The sequence below is a fragment of the Euleptes europaea genome, chromosome 3 (genome assembly GCF_029931775.1).
Source record: "Euleptes europaea isolate rEulEur1 chromosome 3, rEulEur1.hap1, whole genome shotgun sequence".
NCBI classification, from domain to species: domain Eukaryota; kingdom Metazoa; phylum Chordata; class Lepidosauria; order Squamata; family Sphaerodactylidae; genus Euleptes; species Euleptes europaea.
The window spans coordinates 26,259,883-26,278,885 of NC_079314.1; the positions used below are offsets into that span (position 1 = coordinate 26,259,883).

General features: G+C 41.8%; 2 protein-coding genes across 6 annotated transcripts; one reads left to right on the forward strand and one right to left on the reverse strand.

Annotated features, from left to right (window-relative positions):
* Positions 1–1,936: 1,936 nt before the first annotated feature.
* Positions 1,937–9,137, forward strand: SRSF10 (serine and arginine rich splicing factor 10). Of its 5 annotated transcripts, none has more exons than XM_056847762.1 (6): positions 1,937–2,035; positions 4,861–5,258; positions 5,920–6,041; positions 7,660–7,822; positions 8,094–8,147; positions 8,275–9,137. In XM_056847762.1, exons 2-6 carry the CDS (start codon positions 5,191–5,193, stop codon positions 8,570–8,572), a joined length of 705 nt encoding a protein of 234 aa, XP_056703740.1. In that variant the 5' UTR covers positions 1,937–2,035; positions 4,861–5,190; the 3' UTR covers positions 8,573–9,137. The 5 variants fall into 5 exon arrangements, with proteins under 5 accessions (XP_056703740.1, XP_056703735.1, XP_056703736.1 ...); XM_056847757.1 differs by lacking the exon at positions 4,861–5,258 and adding an exon at positions 4,279–4,383 and having other exon boundaries at positions 1,943–2,041; positions 5,938–6,041; XM_056847758.1 differs by lacking the exon at positions 4,861–5,258 and adding an exon at positions 4,279–4,383 and having other exon boundaries at positions 1,943–2,041; positions 5,938–6,041; positions 8,097–8,147.
* Positions 9,138–13,208: 4,071 nt separating this feature from the next.
* PNRC2 (proline rich nuclear receptor coactivator 2) lies at positions 13,209–17,941 on the reverse strand. The gene is made up of 3 exons (XM_056847503.1): positions 17,884–17,941; positions 14,757–14,965; positions 13,209–13,653 (listed from the first exon to the last, which is right to left on the reverse strand). Exon 3 carries the CDS (start codon positions 13,633–13,635, stop codon positions 13,222–13,224), a length of 414 nt encoding a protein of 137 aa, XP_056703481.1. The 5' UTR covers positions 13,636–13,653; positions 14,757–14,965; positions 17,884–17,941; the 3' UTR covers positions 13,209–13,221.
* Between the last annotated feature and the right edge of the window lie 1,062 nt (positions 17,942–19,003).

Consider the following 19,003-nt stretch of genomic DNA (forward strand, 5'->3'; position numbering starts at 1 on the left):
AGCTTCAGCCTTGGAGAGGGGGGTCTGAGTGGGCTATGTGTGCGTGTGTATTGCTTTCAGGCACTTCGGTGAAGGGAAGAAGGGGCTTTGCTTGATGCTTGCGTGTCTGCTCATTCCCGTGTCCATGTGAATGCTGGGAACTTATTCATAGACACTTCAGTAGCACCTCTACCTCTGTCCTTGACCAAGTTGTGATGGTTCCTAATCCACGATCGCTAAAACAATGAACGCCCAGAGAAGTTCTGTGGGAGACCAGCATACACCACCCTTTTCTTATCTCCTGTCTTCTTGCAGTTACTTTTTGCAGCTACTATTAATTCAAAGAGCCTTTTATCCATTACCTTGCAGTTCCATGCCCGCCTTTTTAAAAATAATAATAATTTTTTTCTTCATTTAATATATCCATAAAAACAATATAATGATAATAATAAAGAGAAAAACAAATAGTATTCTAATTTAACAATCAAATGACTTCCCCCTCTCCCTCTTCCGTCTAAAATTAAATGGTATAATCTTTTGCTAACGGAACTAATCCCAATATTGTTTTAATTAACCTATTCTTGTCGTATCCAACATTATGAAATCAATACCTAATATAAAAATTAATACAAAGTATGAATAAGAGATTAGATCAATGAGTATCCTTTAAATGGTCCCGTTAAAAAATAATTTTCACAGTACATTCTCCAAGCCTCCCATTCCCCCCAAAATTGTTCATTATCATTCTGATTTATCAAAGCTGTAAGATTCGCCATCTCAGTCAATTCCATGCCCGCCTTTTGCTCAGTCTAGCAAAAGCATTTATTTCTTTAGCTCGTTTTCTTATTAACCCTTCGGCCAGGTCTACAACAGGACATTGGACTAGATGGACCACTGGCCTTAACATGGGTGCTCTTACGTTCACGATCCCGTGAATGAACAGAACGAGTGTTTCATAGGGACTTATGCCAGAGTCTTGGAGCATATATGGAGTATATTTCCTTTTTTAAATATACAACAATGTGCACAGCATGTTACGGTAACCGCCGTTTGCAACAACTGGTTTGGAAAAGCGGGTGCAAATCTTACTAAACCTTAATGACTGCTTGCAATAAATAAGCATGTATAGAATGACTGCTTGCAATAAATAAGCATGTATAGAATTCCATTTATTTATTTGTTTTAGAAAAGTTCAGAAACAATATGAAAACACTTCCTTTTCTTTCTTTTTTTAACATCCTCCTGTTCAACCCATCGACCAGGAGGATGAAATATGGAAAAATTCGCCATGCCGGAAAATTCGCCCTGCCACCAGCGCGCTCAAGGCGGGAAAAATAGGAGCATCGATTGCTCGCCGAAAAGAGCTAACCGCGCATGCGCTACCCAGTCCCACGACTAACAAACGCCGAGGCATGAAACCCGCTTCACAGGCTGAGGTTAAGAGGACGGGAAGAGGGTAAGAAATGTCTGCGCTTGCGCACATCACGTCGTACGAGGGGGTTTGTTAGCCGCCGCACTTAGGCAGAGAGGAAGTCGTCCAGCCGCGAGGGGCGCGTGCGCATTTCTCCCCTTCACTCCCACCAATTGTGACTTCACCGCGCCTCGCAGAACAACGCGCATGCGCTTCCTCTTCCCGCTCGCCTATTGTGAGCGAACAAAGTTCCCTCCCCCAGCCGCCTGCCGGCCGAAGCACCAAGCCTCGCGAGACCTCTCCAACGAGGCGTGAAGTGCTTCTCAGCGTCCCGCCGCCGGGGAAGGGAGGGGAGGGGCAGCCAAGTCTCGTGAGATATCTCTGCCGAGGGGGTTGGGGCGCGAGGCGCTTCTCAGCGTCGCGCCGCCGGCCAAGTCTCGCGAGACGCTTCTGCGAGGCGGTTGGGCTCGAGGCGTTTCTTTTATTCCCCCCTCCCTCAGGAAGGGCCGCTTGCCTTTCCCCCCCCTCGCCGCGCTTTTTCTTTCCCCCACGCAGCGGGTCGGCCACCGACACGACCGCCATGTCTCGCTACTTGCGGCCTCCCAACACCTCGCTCTTTGTGCGGAACGTGGCCGACGACACCAGGTGTGTGTAAGTGAGGAGGGGGGGCGGAACGTGGAAGGGGACGGGTGGGGGGAGGGGAGCGGGTGGTTCTCGTGGCTCCGGCCTAGATGGCGCCCGACGGCCGCCATCTGTATGGACTTTGGCGGGCTCGCCAGGCCCAGCCTCCCCCAAGAACCGAATAAGCAGCATAGTAGGCCTTCCCGCCATTTGTGTCTTTGCCCCCGTTTCCTGTGTGTGTGTGGGGGAGCGCTAGAAGGCTATGGTTCGCTTCCCGCCCGATCCTCCTTTCTCGTTTTCAGTATTAACTTGCAAGCAAATCTGCACAGGGTCTCGGCTGTAATGTGTGCTTCACTTTTGGGTTTTAAACTTCGACTTGGGCACCGGAAAAGCTTTAAAAGACGCTTTTCAAACAGCGAGATAAAAGAATGTGTTATGTGTCTCGCTGACATCCCCTTAACATCGTCACTTGAAAAAAAACACCCTGCTTAACATCTGCTTTTCTTTCTCTTTTTATTTTGTAACATCTGGGCTGATGAGTTCTGGGAACTCGAAATCTTGCACACTGTTTTGTTTTATTTACTTAATTTTTTTTTAAAAAAAGTATTGACTTCGTTTATGCTACGCTTTCCCTAAGTGGCTTGCATCATTCTGCCCTCCCTGGCCAAGACCAGGCTCAGGGCGGGTAACATCATCCAAACACTTCAAAACATCAACAATAAAATTTATCCTTACAAAAAACATGTTAGTTAAGTTAGGCTGAATATATGTATGTAACTGGCCCAGGCAGCTTCCATGGTTTAGTGGGCATTTGAACCTGGGTCTCATTGAGCCTAGCCATGTGTTCTAACCACTACATGATGGCAGTGTGTCATTCGGTTGGTCCTATTAAAGGTATTGCATGGGTTCTATTCTTTGCTGGCTCAGACCAGTAGTTCATCTCTAGTTGCACTGGAGGGCCAGCAAATAGGGTGTAGATAACAGGGCATTGATGGTCCCTCTGGACACTGGGACTCAGAGGATATGGAGACCCCTTTTAGTTATTGTTGCTGGGCATAATCTCCATGAGTTTGTCTAATCCCCTTTTAAAGTCATCTAGGTTAGTGGTCATCACAATGTCCAGTGGTAGTGAATTCCACAATCTAATTAACAAGGTAAATAACAGAATAGAATCCATGCTAATTACATGTGTTAGTTTGTAACAACAAAATAGTAGCCTAGTGGCAGTTAACCAGATTTATTGCAATGTAAACATCCTTGAGTCCGAATTCACTTCATCAGACATGTGGAGTGTGCCTTTATTAGGCAGGTACACTTTTTTTTAAAAAGCAGGAAAGAACAGAAGGGATGTTACAGAGAGAGAAAGAGCAGTTTAAAGCAAGATCCAATTAAAATGGTAACTGATCCAATCAGAGTGGGTAAAGACCACTCCCAGTTGCCAGTCTATTTTGCTTGTCTGTCAGTGGGTGGGCCTTAGTCTTTAACATGGCATTGGAATTGTGTTTTAATCCAAAACATTTTGTTGAATAAAGCTAAACTTGACAAAAGACATGCTAAAAGATCATGGCTGGGTTAAAGCAGTTACATCTTTGCATGAAGAACAGCTTTTCCCCCCTTTCATTTTATAAGTCCACCCATTTTTTCATCCCAACCTGAGCATATCTTTTATCTCTCCCACCCCTTTGCCTCCATGCTTCCATTATCTCTGTCTTGACATTTCCCAATCTTTTTAAAAATATATATTACTAATATTACTCTTTGTCTTCTTTTCACTTCCATACTTTTCACTTCTATTGCTCCACATTCTGTTTTCCTAATACCTTCCACCATGTCTTCTTACAGTCTCCTCTTGTTTTGCATGACCACTTCTCACAGTGTTCTCGGGCCACCTAGTGAGCTGCTAACAGAGATTTGAACTGAGGACTTCTTGGTTCACAGTTTACACTGCTAGAAGGGTGTAATACTATTTAGGATTACATTATTTCTTAGCTGCTAAGGTATACTAGCTGTAGTTTACTTTGTATGCCCATCTGTTTTATCTGTAGTTCACTGGCACGTCCTTTTTGTAATTCCTGAATTCTTGAAGGAGTTCCACTGTCTTCAACTTCCATATAGTATGTCCAGGAGGCTGAGGCTGCTAAGAAACAGGCTTGCCATTAAATAGAGTCTTTGCAATATTGACTCAATATATACTACAAGACTTTTGTTTCTCAATTGTATGGAAAGTAACTAGGGGAGATATACAAATGTTAAGTGTTCTGTTTCAGGTCTGAAGACTTACGTCGTGAATTTGGTCGTTATGGGCCTATAGTTGATGTGTACGTTCCTCTGGATTTCTACACTCGTCGGCCAAGAGGATTTGCTTATGTTCAATATCCTTTCTTCAGATGGCTGATTAGTGAGGGGTGTTGAAGTATGAAATTCACATTTGTGTATGAGGTAACAAACCTAAGTGAAAAAGCTGTTTTCTTCTGTGTTGTATGTAATGTGTCTTATTGTGATGTGCTGCATTTTCCCAAAGATTAAAATGTTACAAATTGTCATATTTTTTTCAAAATTTAAGCCATATCTAGCAAAATGTGCTTTTTGTTGTTGCAAGCTTCATATTCAGACTGATGCTTTTAATATAAATGGCATTTGCTGCTGCTTCAAGTGTGTCTTTGCATCTTAATATAACTGGCATTGATGATAAACTTGTTCTTAAGCTTAGCAAAATGTGGCTGGTATTTATTGTTTAACTTCATGGAAACTGGAATAATTTGATCAAAAGCAGATTTGTATAAAAATGAGGTGAAAAGTCTTGCTCTGATTATTGTCCCCTAATTTACTGTCCTCTGTTGTTGCCTCAGAGTGTAAAGCTGTACAGTAATGGCGACCCCAAAGAGAAAGCATGAAAGAACCTTTAGAGTAGAGTTCAAGAATTAAGGCAAGTAGACAAGCCAAAGACCTCTTAAGGATCAGGCTTGAAGAGAAGGGAAAGTTTGGGAAAAGAAAAGATAAAGAAAAGCTGGAAGAAGGACAAGCCATAATGGGAGACAAAGCTTCGCTTTATCTACAAATGGGGGAAAAGGTTGTTTTTCAAAGTATAAAGATAAAGCCATCTGTCATTTTTGACCAAGCATCTCATGACAAGTCCTTCTGACAAGCACTTAAAGAGTTAAAGGTCAAGATGAAGTTGAATGGTGGCCAAGATTAAAGGAGCCATACCTGATGTATCCTACAGAATAAGCGCTATCCTCTTGCTTGTGTAAGTGGTAAACCAATCATTTTTTCTGGTGTAGTCTAGCAATGGGCCCTGTAATTCTTGCTTAACAATTAGTGGTATATTTTAAAACTATGGTTCTGAGTGAAATGCAGTCAGTCTTAACTTGAGTATATTTGCAGTAGGATCAAATTTAGTTTCTGCTTGGAAGCCAGTACACAGATATTTAGGGACAATTAAACTGTTTGGATTACAGAGAAATGTAGAATATGAGTATATTATGTTACATTTGACCCAAGCTTAATTTTTTAGTGTATGCCTTTATCATAGATTTGGGTTTAGCTTTACACTAGTGTAACTTTTAAGCCAATAGCAGAAAAGTCTAGAGAATATTGATTTTAGTACTTGCTTCAGCTGCAAAGTTCAGCACGTTACATGTCTCAATGGGAGTCCCAGCTTAAGATTCTCAGGATGAGAAACCAGCCCTCCTTGACATACTGATATATATGGGAGGAATATGGCATTCACAAAGAATGTTTTCTTTAGTTGAAATTTGCCTTTTGTCTAAAAGTATATAGTTAAAGTCAGCTAATTTTTGTTACGCCATAGAACATGGCAGAATACATTGGTAAAACAAGGATGTATGATAACGTAGGAAAGCCAAAGCTTGTTAACTATGTAGCTGTAAATATTTAAAATTCCCAAGTACCTTAACATCTAGCACATTTGAAGATGTCCGTGATGCTGAAGATGCCCTTCATAATTTGGACCGGAAGTGGATTTGTGGCCGTCAGATAGAAATACAGTTTGCTCAAGGGGATCGGAAAAGTAAGTGCATTGTATTCACAATTAATTTAACCCTTAAAGAATTAGGGCTTGAAATGTATTACTACGGGCTATAAGTAGGGGTGTGGTTTGTCACACAAGCCCCAAATCTGGTATGTACTGTAGAGCTTCATATTTTGAGATCCTTTGCAAAGCAACCCTGTAACTTTTGTGGTTAGCAGTGTCTAAAGATTTAGAAAATCAATAGGCTGAGATGCGGCTTCTGTCCCTTACACAGAGATCCTTGTAATTTTCCCATAGTTGCTGTTCACTACTGCTTCTATCTTGCCTGTGGATGACTAAATCAAATCTGTTTCTTTCCATTTTTCTCTCTCCTGGTTCCTGAACTCTTGGTGCAGAATAAACAATTCAGGGTCAACTTGCATAATCATTTGCAGAACCTTTATTGATAGGTGTTGTATAATTCAGCTAAGAAACCTCTCCATATACTATTACCTCTGTCTAGAACAGCACCAAGATAGTCACATTTAAATGTAATGAGAACATGTACACTGCATGCTTTTTTGTCCTTTTATTAGAATCTGAGTTGCAAATGTAAATTCAGAAGAGATTTGTGGCACACAAGCAAGAGGGGGGACTTACGGGGCGATATAATTTTCTCCCTGTATCCCTCTTCCCCTAGCATTCCCCATAACTTCTCTCATTTCACTGCTTCTTTGTCTCCCACCCAGCCACCAGCCTATGTTGGACTGCCTCCTTTCCAAGACATCAGCTTTCCCTCCCCCTGGCAGCCTCTCCCCATTTCTTCTCTCCCACCTACCTGATCACCTTTTTTGGTTCAAACCTCTTCTGCCCCATTCCCTCCCTTCCACCTTTTACCTTTTTCAGTCTTTTTCCCCCTTCTCTCATCTTTGATTGACATAAACCAAGGCTTAGAAGCCTTGGCAATATCGTTATGATTGTTTAGCAACCCTTAAGAGGGCCTCCAAGATCTCAGTGAGCATTCATCTCTTTAAGCTAGAAATGCTATCTCTGTTATGGGGGCGTTAATCCCCCTCCCATAACTTACGTTGTCTCCAGGATTATAGAAAACACTCCTCATTGTATGGATTTTTAAATCCACATTTTAGGGCCTGGTTCAGAATCAGATATAATGACTATGTTGCAGTTGTACCAAGTGTTTAGGTATGGAAATTTCGCAAAACAGCTTGAAAAATATTAATGTAAAACATACCAGTTAAATTTCTGCAATGACTAATAAGATTCTTGCTGGTGATTGTGAACAAGACCATAATGGTCTCATTGAGAACTTGAATTTTAGTTGTGCTCACTTCATGGTCCACCAGCTGTCTTGAGCTGAGTTCTAAAATGATGTTAAGCAGTAAGGTGATAAAAGTTTATCCTATTGGGATTTTGCACCTTATTTCAACAGATGTTTTTGGGTTAAAGTATGTGTGTGGATTTTTATATATCAGGTGTACTGTGGTATTTTAATTAGTTTTGTTTTTATGATGGCCGTCTTTGGCTCTGAGGAGGAAAGGCAGGATATAAACGTGTTGATGACAGGAATAAATTGGTTTTACAGAAGCCAATTAAAAATATTGTAGCATCAAATATTAATCAGTAAACATTAAAAAATAGTGTTCAATTCTTTCTGCAGCACCAAACCAAATGAAAGCCAAGGAAGGAAGAAATATGTACAGCTGTTCGCGTTATGATGACTATGACAGATATAGGCGTTCTAGAAGCCGCAGTTATGAAAGGAGGCGTTCAAGAAGCCGATCCTTCGACTACAACTATCGCCGATCTTATAGTCCTAGAAAGTAAGTGTTGTTCTTGGCTTGACCTATGCTGCCGTGTAAAGGAGAAGAGAGATCATGTTGCCTGTCTGACACCTCTAAGTATCCAGTCTCATTTGTAATTACACGCATGGAAGTTTTTTATGCCTTGCATGCACCATCCGGCCAAACATTGTCTACAATAGTCTGTGCCATTGAAGAGAAAAAAAGTGCATCTCAAGAAACCTCTTAGAGGGTGCGTGTGTAATTGTAAAAGTATATGCCACTGTTTACTTTTTCTGATGTACCTTTTTAGCAGTAGACCTGCTGGAAGACGTCGCCGTAGCAGAAGTCGTTCTGATAATGATAGGTAAAGATTCTTTTATATAACCAATTCAAAATTGGATTGGTGTGCCTAGGATAAGCCATTTTAATGTGAGATATGGAACTCCTAGCAACTTGTCCATATTCAAATGTGTTCTTCCTCTTTCTGATAGGTTCAAACACCGTAACCGATCTTTTTCAAGGTCAAAGTCCAATTCAAGATCGCGGTCTAAGTCACCACCCAAAAAAGAAATGAAGGCTAAATCACGTTCTAGGTCTGCATCTCGTGCTAAATCTAGAGGCACTTCTAAAACGGATTCTAAGACACACTATAAGTCCAGCTCGAAATATGAAAAAGAAGCGAGAAAAAAAGAACCAGCTAGATCCAAATCTCAGTCAAGATCTCATTCTAGATCTAGATCAAAATCCAGATCCCGGTCATGGGCTAGTCCCAAGTCCAGTGGCCACTAACAGTGTACCTTGTTTTTTTAGGCATGTATCACCCAATTACACAGTTGAGTTATAATGTTGCAACATTGCTTAAAATATCTTTGTCAGTTTTCCCTGTAGCAGGCAACTATTATAATTAAAACACAAATTGAGAATCTTATACAAGAGTCCACTTTGTTAAATGTCATGGGCAGCTACTGAAGTTGTTGTGGTGTCTATGTATATTTTTGTAATACACCTGCATTTTTATGCTTCAAATATTGATGGTACCTTGAGTATGACCATAGTTTACAGCATTGTTCTAATAAGAATTTCATCCACAAAGGAAATGTTCTAACTGTTCCATGAACATAATAGTTATTTAAATTGTCCAGTAGTTCCTGCTAAGTGGAAAACTGGGCAGCAATAATGCAACACTGACAGCTGCAAATATAAACTGGTCATTTCACATTCTAGATCAAAAGGGGAGGAGAGGGTTGATATTCTCCATGCTCACTTGTATCAAGATGGCTGGTTCCTGGAGCAAGTGGAAAAATAGCTTTGAAGTATTGGTAGTATAACAAACTGGGTTAAGATCAGCTATGAGAAGTTACTGAGTCTTGTTGAGGTTTTAGGTGTCTCTTAATCTTTGAACCCCTACAAGTGTGGGGAGGGTTCCATTGAATAATTATGTAAATGTTTTTTACATTTATACGCAGTGTGGTATATCAAGTTTTAGTGAGCAAATGCCCCCAAATTGCTTAGGGCTTCTTGCTGTATAGACGCAACTTAAACATCTGATTAGTGTGTGTGGTATGTCAGAACTATTTTATGTCAATGACTTCATTAGGTAGCTTGTGTCCATCACTACCAATTTCTAGCCAGGCCTCTAATCCTAACTGGCAGCTTGAGTTTATACTTCAGAACCTCCTTTGAGCAGCAGGTCTCAGTTTGTACCCTTTGATTTGATTTGTTGAATCTAAATTGAAATTGAAAAAATTGCCATGGCATAATCTCAAGTATTTCCTGGAGTTGGCATAACATTGTATTAATGAACATCGAAAGTCTATTGAAATGTAAAGTCAGCTTCTGCCAGCTAATGGGCCTTTGCTTCTGTTAAGTAGGATCAATGAACGTTGATAAAAGAACAGTGTTTTCAAATCCCGCAGGGCCTGTCTGAACGAAAGCTGGTTTTTTTAAATAGTGGCTGTGGAATGTTTTAAGGGGTGATACTAGAACCTTTGTATATTTGATAGTATTTCTAACTTTGGTTGGTTATTGTTCATGTTCATGTTCTGCTATGCAATCATTTATATCTGCGTTCCTTTAATTTTGTAGACTTCTCCCTGATGTATAGTTTGAAAACAACACAGTGTATTGTTAAAAACTGTAGCATTAGAGTGCAGCTCTGGTCAGAGGAAAGTTGTGGAAATAAACTTTGTATTTCCTTTCTTATAGATGCTTCTTAAAAGGTATTTTTATATGTTCTTTTTAATATTGTGTATCACTTTAAAACATCAATGTTTTGATCAAGGTATAGACCCCGCTTATTCTCTGGTTGCTGTAAATCTAGCAAACATGCTATAATAAAAAGGGAATATTACTCTTAATAGAATTATTGCAGTCTTAAAACTTAATGTTGGCCTTAATTGGAACATGTAAAGGGAAGAAAAATTCAAATAGGCAGATAAGAAAAAGGCAACTTGTTATCTTGAGCACAGACTTGCTTTCATGTTCAATGTGGTTTCATACAATGGCTTGTATTTAATCAATTTGCTCAACAGTTGTTTGGGTGAATATTTCATGAGCATGATTTCATTTTGTGCTAAGGGCAGGGACACTTGCCAGATGCATACCACTCTTTCTAGAAATTTTATAGTTACTGAGGCCATTTATGCTTGGTAATTAGCAGCGTGTTCTAGGCTGAAGTGCCCCACATTTCTTAAGAGCCCCTTTAACGCAACCTTTTGTATTTGCTCAGCATGGAAGCATTTGCTGAAGGAACCATGAAAAATCACAGCCCCAGTTAGCTATGCAAACGAAGGAGCAGGCGTGTGGGGGAGTGGAATTTATTGAACTTTCTCCTCTTGCATTGGGACATTGAAGTCATTTTAAAGGGCAGATTAAAAAAAACTTTTGAGCATCAAAATCGACCCTGCATAAATGGCCTTAAAGGACTTTGCAAAATGTTCACTCATGGCAGTTGCTTCATGTAGTTCATGTAGCACTAAGGCAGTATTAACTTTTCTACAAACCATACTTCTCTGGAGAAACCCCCGCTTTATCCTTGCCTAAGGTGATTTTTCTGTAACTCGCCTTTGCTGACAATGGTCACTTCAACATGTAAGTTGTTAGGATTTGTTGTGGCAGAGTATGTACTTTTCCTTACAGAAAAGGAATCAGTGCTAGAGTTTGTAGGATTTGGGCAAATAGCCATGTTGTAAACAGCTTACTGGCGAGAAAAACTATCAGAATAGTATAATGCAGCCAATTACATGTACTTGCTGAGGTCCAGGAACTTTTGCTTTATAATTATGAAATTTCCCATAACTATCCCACATTGTGTCCAGTTTAGTATCATATGCACACCCAATAAGAAGCAGTTAAAAGTAACAAAGACAAAAATTATGGGGGGAAAGGGTTAGGGATGTTTATTGAATTTTGTTGCCAATTCATATTCAAGTAATACATTCAAATACAGAATTTAGAACACATTAAAATTACATTGGGCTACAGTGATGATTTAAGTACCATGGAACGATCTGGGGCACAAGACAATACATTTTGGTACAATATCCAATTTTAGTCTTCTTTGGGAAAGTGTAAGTTTTGATTGTTGCAAAAAAAATTCTGAATGTATGTTGGTATATAGCCAAGTACCTCTGAGACTATGTTCTTCAGTATGTTTTCCTTGTCCAACTTGACAATTATCTTCCATTCTGATTTTGATAAGCATCACCAAGTCAGAGATACATACAAAATCTGAGATTCCATTAATAACCTAAACACTATATTAAATGAGACCAACTGGATAAATTTTCTAAAGCTGTGAAACAGCTATTTGAACTAGGTGTTCTTGTAATTAACCAAGAATTTCAAATGGCAAGTTCAAACACAGTTCTAGGCTAAATGTGTCTTGCTCTGTAAAGCAAGAGTCTCAAAATAGGATTAGACATCGCAGATGGGGTACTGGTAAGCCTGCATGTTACAGGAAAACTGCATTAGAAGAAACTGGAACATCCAATACTGTAGTGATGGTTTATCTTGGCTATTTACTTAATACATTCAAAATGGAAGCAACATTGGCTGCAATCCAACACAGTTGTATGCTTCAGTCCCATTGAAATCATTCAGGGCTGCAGAATACTTAATTGCGAGGCAGGGTTGCATCCTAAAGCACTTTACTTGTCCTGTTAAATTAACAAGAATTGCTTCCTATGATCACAGCTTAAGGATGCAATTCAGCTTCATTAAGTCAAATATGCTATTGCAATTAATGAAAACTGAATTGCACTCCGCTTTAAGTTTTTATTTTACCTCCTGACTTCAGAGCTTCTTTTTTGCACCATGTTCACTTTAAAAGCTCAACTTACAAAGCCAAACATGGGTCACACCCTTGCTGTTACTCAGGTGCAAGGGCACAGACATGTGCTTTTGTTTTTTAAACTTTTTTTAAAAAAAAATCATGCCATGAGCTCAGCATGGTCTTTTTTTACATTCAGCAGTTTTGTACTAAAAATATTTTTATTCTGGCAGGAAAGCCCAGCATATATTTACATATGCTACAAAGTTTTACAGTTATTTACATGGCTCTTTCTTCCGTATGTAAAAGATGTTTTTACACTTGCAAACCTAATTTCAGACTGGCCTCAACAGTTCTATTTCAACAAAGAGATACAAAACACAAAATGTATTTCAATTACAGCTCAGTGAAATACACTGTGAAGGAGAACACTTTAAAGCGTTTGGCAGTCATTGGCAATGCAAAAATGCTTTTGAGTTGGCACACTTATAGGCTGGTTGTGTTCCCCAAGGCTTGTGCAAAAAGTTACAAATGCAGGCCCATGGTTCTGTTCTTACTAAACAAGCGCTGTACAAAATTCATTTCCCAAGTTATGTTCAGCTTTTGGTCACAGGGCTTTGATTTCTGCCTGCCCAAAACACCTTTTCAGCTATATGTAACTCTTGAAACTGAAAATACATAATCTTACATAGTTTTCTAAAACAATTTGTTGTGTGGTTTATTAAAAATTTAGATTTCTGCCAGAAACTTACTAATTTTACTCCAATACCTACATAAAATGTTGCATAAAACGTAAGCAAATCATTTTGCAATTATTTTGTAGTGGAAATATAGTCAACTGGAGTTAACTTTACTTCACCTGAAAAGGGCACAGTGCCTAATGAGAACACAAAAGTTAAAAAGCAAGCGCTGACACCTGTGGTGAAGAATCGGTACAGGCTGCCTATCAGTTTTAACAGCACAGAGAAATAGATACAGTGCAGAGTGCCAGAAGGGTGACATGTTAAAAGTATTCCCAAGGGGAGGATCTTTACCCCCGCTCCCAAGTAAAAAATTCTCACACAGCGGATCTGAATTCCAGGTGTGCTTGGGGTTGCACTCTGAAACCCCAGCATTGCAGACTTCAAAACTAAAACGTTTGTTTCCACCCCGCGCCCAAGTTTACACTTCAAGCCTGAACTTTAAGCAAGGTCTTCAACTGAAAAGTCATGATATCTTTATCAGCAGGGTTCAGTGAAACAGTGACCCAGTGACTTGGTGGCTTAGGAAGAACACTTGGGGAAGGAGGCTCACTGAATTTTGCTCCAGCATAATTTTGGTTGGTTTGAGGAATGAAGAGTGCCGTGGATAACGCCGGATTCCAATTCTGACTAGCTGGGAAATGCATTGTGTTCTTTCCCCCTGTCTGCATGGCCTGCCACGCTCCAGATGGTGGACTGCATCCATGTCCCCTTTCTTTCTTGTGGATTTTCTTCATCTGGGAATTCTGATCTTTGTTCTTTTTCCTGTTTAGCTGCTGGTGGTTCTTGTTAGAAATTCTGGGCTGGGTAGATGGAATGTTAAACCTTTCTCCACCTCCCATTTTCAACTTAAGTGTCACCTATAAAGGGAAGAAGAATGGGGGAAAGAGAATAAGGACAAGTGTCAATGTAAAATAAGTATTTTCTCTAAGATACACGCACATAAAATAATTTTTTTTTCTGCAGAGAATGCCAAACTTTGGTATGGCTAAGGGTTCCCTAGGCAATTTAATGTTAAAAAACATTGGGGGGGTCAGTTCCTTGGTGAAAGAGGGACCTGTCAGAAATTGTCCCCAAGTTGCTAGGAAATCCAGGAAGGGGGGAAAGACAAATATTTAGCAAATCAATCTGGCTACCAAAGAAAAAGCCACTAGAACTCTGTTCTTAAATATAGCCAAAGGTTTGCTTGTACATGTCAGTCCGCTTCCTATATCCTAAAACATCCTGTCATTTGAAATGTTATTCTCATAAAGGTAAGAACATGCTGGATCATATCAAGGCCCATCAAGTTCAGCAGTCTGTCACACAGTGGCCAACCAAGGTAACAAAACATTTATAGTACAGATGGGCACGCACATAAGATTTGGGTTTTTACACATTAAAACCTTAATATGTGATACTGAATGTTCTTGCAAACACATTCTGTGAGCAATAATAGACAGATAAAGCACCTAAATATTGAGTTATTAAACATAGCTATTTCAATACAGGAGCCGCGTGGAGCAGAGTGGTAAGCTGCAGTACTGCAGTCCAAGCTCTGCTCACAGCCTGAGTTTGATCCCAATGGAAGTTGGTTTCAGGCAGCCAGCTCAAGGCTGACTCAGCCTTCCATCCTTCCAAGGTCGGTAAAATTAGTACCCAGCTTGCTGGGGATAAAGTGTGGTTGACTGGGGAATGGACTGGCAAACCACCTCGTAAACAAAGTCTGCCTAGAAAACGTCAGGATGTGACGTCACCCCATAGGTCAGGAATGACCTGGTGCTTGCACAGGGGACCTTTACCTTTTTACTTCAACACTAGCTTAATTTTTACAGTTTGTAAGGAGATAGTACATTTTTACATGTGAGCTCCAACCCTTCCCCAAGGATGCAGGAAGCCTCACAAATGGTCTTACAGGTCAGTTCTGAACTGGGAAGATTTCAAAGCACTCTTCGGCTTGCATTCCAGTTCTTGTCCCGTTTACCTTTCAGTTTTCTCTTCAGAGTCCACAGTCTCCACCTCCTGCCCTCTTTCTTGCTGCCAGACCTGAAAGAATAGATGCTGACTCCTGTTGGATCCCTTCCTTTGCCTGGGAATGGTAGTTCTCATGGGCCGATCTGCTGTTTTCAGCCACGAAGCCGAGCCCAACATCGGATTCTCGGCGCACGGGCTTCAAGGGTAGAAGTCCCAGCTCTAAAAAGACAAAGTCTGAATAAGTGCCAAAAAAAAGTTCCTTGCCAGAAAGTAGTACAGTATGGGGAGGACACATACATAAGAAGAACCCTACTTAAACAATCCTAGGTCCAGCAGCATAGTTACCAACCAGATTCTCCTTGGAAGGCCTTCAAGCATGGGAGGGAGGCCAAGACCTCAATGCTGATGAGTCCTAACTTCTAGCCTCTCAACATGAAGTTTTGCTTTGTCCATCTTCACTTTAAAAATGTGAAGACATTAATTTTGTATTCTAAGATGGGCACACTACTTGCTACGTTCACATTTAAACAAAAGTTTGCTGTAAATTATTATTTCTTGTCTTTTCTACTGTGAATTCTCAATTCCAAGGCAGCAATAATGGTCTACCAGAAACTACAGGACTTAAAAGGTAAAAGTTGACTTCAGCATAAGTTTCTGTGAGTTGGAACACATTAGCCTTCAAAGATTTTAAAAAAATAATACCACCAGAATAATGGAATGATCAATTTACGGGTCTGTCCATATGAAACAGCTCATTCAATAGCAAGCACCAAACCTTTCATTCTTTGCAGTTTACATACTTAAATATATGGCTCAAACGTAATTAAATTAAAACACTGTTTATTTACGTGAAACCCAGTAGCCAAGAAGCCCAACACAGTTTTTTAGCATTTATATCAACTTAGTAGTCTGTTAGACCTCAACTGTTGATTCAACCATAGAAAATGCAAGTTATTAATTTAACTCCCAAAAGACTAATAAGTATTAACCCACCTACCCCACTTCCAGTACTTCAGATACAGTAAGAAAGATTTCTCAAACTGTTTGTTTTGGTTTCTCCCCCCCTTTTTTTGCCATCAAGTCACATCTGACTTATGGGGACCCCTGCTGGGTTTTTCAAGGCAAGAGACATTCAGAGGTAGTTTGCCACTGCCTGCCTCTGCGTCAGGACCCTGGTATTCCTTAGAGGTCTCCCATCAAAATACTTGATGGAGTTGACCCTGCTTAGCTTCTGAGATCTGACGAGATTAGGCTAGCCTGGGTTATCCAGGCCAGGGTGGGGTTTTTTAATCGAACACAAATGGTTCACCCTCCAATACACAAGGTTCTCACTGTATGTAGCATCTGGTTCTCATACTTAAGTACGTGGCAGTATCCCACTTCCAAAAAAGCAGGTTTCATCCCCCACAGGCAAGTCCAATCTTGTCCAGTAAGGCACACTTTGGCCATTGATTTCAATGTGATTTGCTAGTCTGTGCTAAGAAATTAGATTATCTTCCCCACGCACATCTCCTTTCCTACAAGGCTCACACCATGCTCTCGCCTGAACATAACTGTTCCACTTCCCTTCCACCGCAAGCAGAGGACAACACCAAAAGTCTTGCTATCCCGCAAACGCTTACACATTTTTCCCAACTCTCTGCAAAGGATGATTTCACACACACACCAACCACCAGGGGCAAAACGCTTTTGATTTCACACACACACACACACACCCAAACCGAACAGCTCTTTTTGGCCAGTCATTCGCTCCCCCTCCCCCGTAAGGAATTATCACTTCTAGATTCAAATAGGGTTGCCAACTACGACTTGGGCAATTCTGGAGATATGGGGCAGTGTTTGGGGCCGGTGCTCAATGGAGTATAATGTATAGAACCTACCATCCAGAACTGCCATTTCCTCCAAGGGCATGAATCTTTGTAGATCAGTTGTAATGCCACGACACCAGGCCCCACCTGGAGGCTGGCAACCCTAACAGGAGTCTTGAGCCACTGCTTACACCCCGACCCTTTTAAGATCCTCGAAACCACAAAACCCCCTCCTCTCCGAGCACGACGTAAACTAACGCCTAATCCCAGGAAAAATACATTTGCCCTTCCCCCAATTTAAAAAAAAGGAGTATCTCGATTACCAAACAGTTCTGCAGACGTGGAAATCTTGCTCCCAATGAGGGGGGGGGGAGAAGGAGAGTCTTTCGGGCAAAGCAAATCGATTTTACTCCATTTTTGTCGTCAAGGAACGACCCTCCTCCCCTTTCCTTCAACGCCCACCCCCCCAGCAACCAAATCCCTTCCCACTCCACACCCCTTATCATTTACCCAGGACCCCCCCTTCATTTACTGTTATTGAGGTCAGCCCCATTCGAGCACGTAGTGGAAACACCCCCAACTCTTCCCAACTCGACTAGCCTTTCTCAGTCTTCCGCTCCATCCCTGCTTTTTTTTGGGGGGGGGGGGAATAGCTACATGACCAATGAGGCAGGTGACCAATGAGGCAGCAAGGTAGACTTTCTCTGAAAGTGGAGGATCCACTTTTTGGCTTAGCAGTTTGTGATCATCTTTTTTCCCCTTTCTGTAAATGTATTGAGATAGCAAGGGGAGTCTGTTGCTGGGCAGGATAACTGTGTGTGAAGGCAGTGGGTGAAATGCCACGGAGCGTCAGCGTGAACGATAAACAGTGATAGGAGAAACTGGATGAAACGGCAACTGTCCTGAGTCGCCTTTCTGTCTAATACAATCAAGACATGCATAACTTGTCGATGTATCGCCATAACTTGAATTTGGATCAATCCCTCTTCCCCAGTATAATCGGGACTCGGAGGTGTCTGCCCATTAGGGCCTCGGAGTCAGCAGCTGCAAATCAACTGTTTTCTCGATAACGATCTTGGGTCTCCCTCTCCCCCGCGAACCCCCGTTTTGCCACATCACCACAAAGCAAGTTTCCCCCATCGCCCCCTCCCATTCCCTCCTCTTCTAACCAGCAACCTCCTCCTCCCTTCCCCCCCCCCGAAAAAGTGGCGAGGAGACCCTACCTCTTGCTGTTAAAAGGAAAACACAACATGGCGGCGCATTCTCTATCTCCCCCCCTTGCCTCCTTCAGAACTTCCTCCCCGCCCCCAAAAGTCCCTATCGTCGGACCCCGTCCCGCTCGCCTCCCCGCACCTCCAGGCGCAGCCTCAACCGCTCCTCTCCTCCCGCAGCTCCCGCTTCCGCCTTCCTTCCTCAGAGACAGTGGCGCGCACACAAAATGGCGGACGCCTTCCCGAGCTGAAGACCAGAAAAGGGGGAAGGGGGGGATCAAAAGCCCCGCCTGCGCTCGAGCGACCCGACCAATGGCAGTGCGGCGCATCCGAACGTCCCTCCAATAGAAGCAGCGTCCGCCTGTTGCTAGGGCTTGTGGGGGGGGCGGGCTCGGTGGGAGGCGAGAAGGAACTAGGGAAGCGGACGTCGGTTGTTGTTGCCTTTTGAATGCTCTACACAAAGAGGGGCATGTCGGGAAAGTGTGGGAGGGGGGGAGAGAGCGGATGGGATAAGGCGAAACCAATGGAACAAAGCGGGGGGGGGGAGAAGGAGCTGGGCGAACTCTGCCCCTCCCTCACATTAATCGTTTCTTTGGCCAAATTCAAAAAGTTAGCCTTCCTCTGAGATCATGAACTTTAATTCGCAGTGGGTCGCCGTGTTAGTCTGTCTGCAGTAGTAGAAAAGGGCAAGAGTCCAGTAGCACCTTAAAGACTAACAAGAATATTTTCTGGTAGGGTGTGAGCTTTCGTGAGCCACAGCTCACTTCTTCAGCTCACAGGGGTAGCCGTGTTAGTCTGTTTGCAGTAGTCAAAAAGGGCAAGAGTCCAGTAGCACCTTAAAGACTAACAAAAATATATTTTCTGGTAGGGTATGAGCTTTCGTGAGCCTCTTACAAAGGAATTTTAAAGGGAGATTGGAAAGAGAAACTGCTGAATTACAGTTGATATTCAAACTAAAGTCAATGCATTTACCTGGGCTGAATAAAGACCTTGCATTCATGGCCCATTACCAATGCTGATTTCTCCACACCCATCTCTCCCCTGGACATCACAGACTCTTCTGCATATCACACCTAATCCCATCAAGCCTGCTATTCACATTTACATACTGTTCCTCTACTTAAAGACCGATGGATTCACATTCTAGCTGTATCTGAAGAAGTGAGTTGTGGCTCACGAAAGCACATACCCTACCAGAAAATATATTTTTGTTAGTCTTTAAGGTGCTACTGGACTCT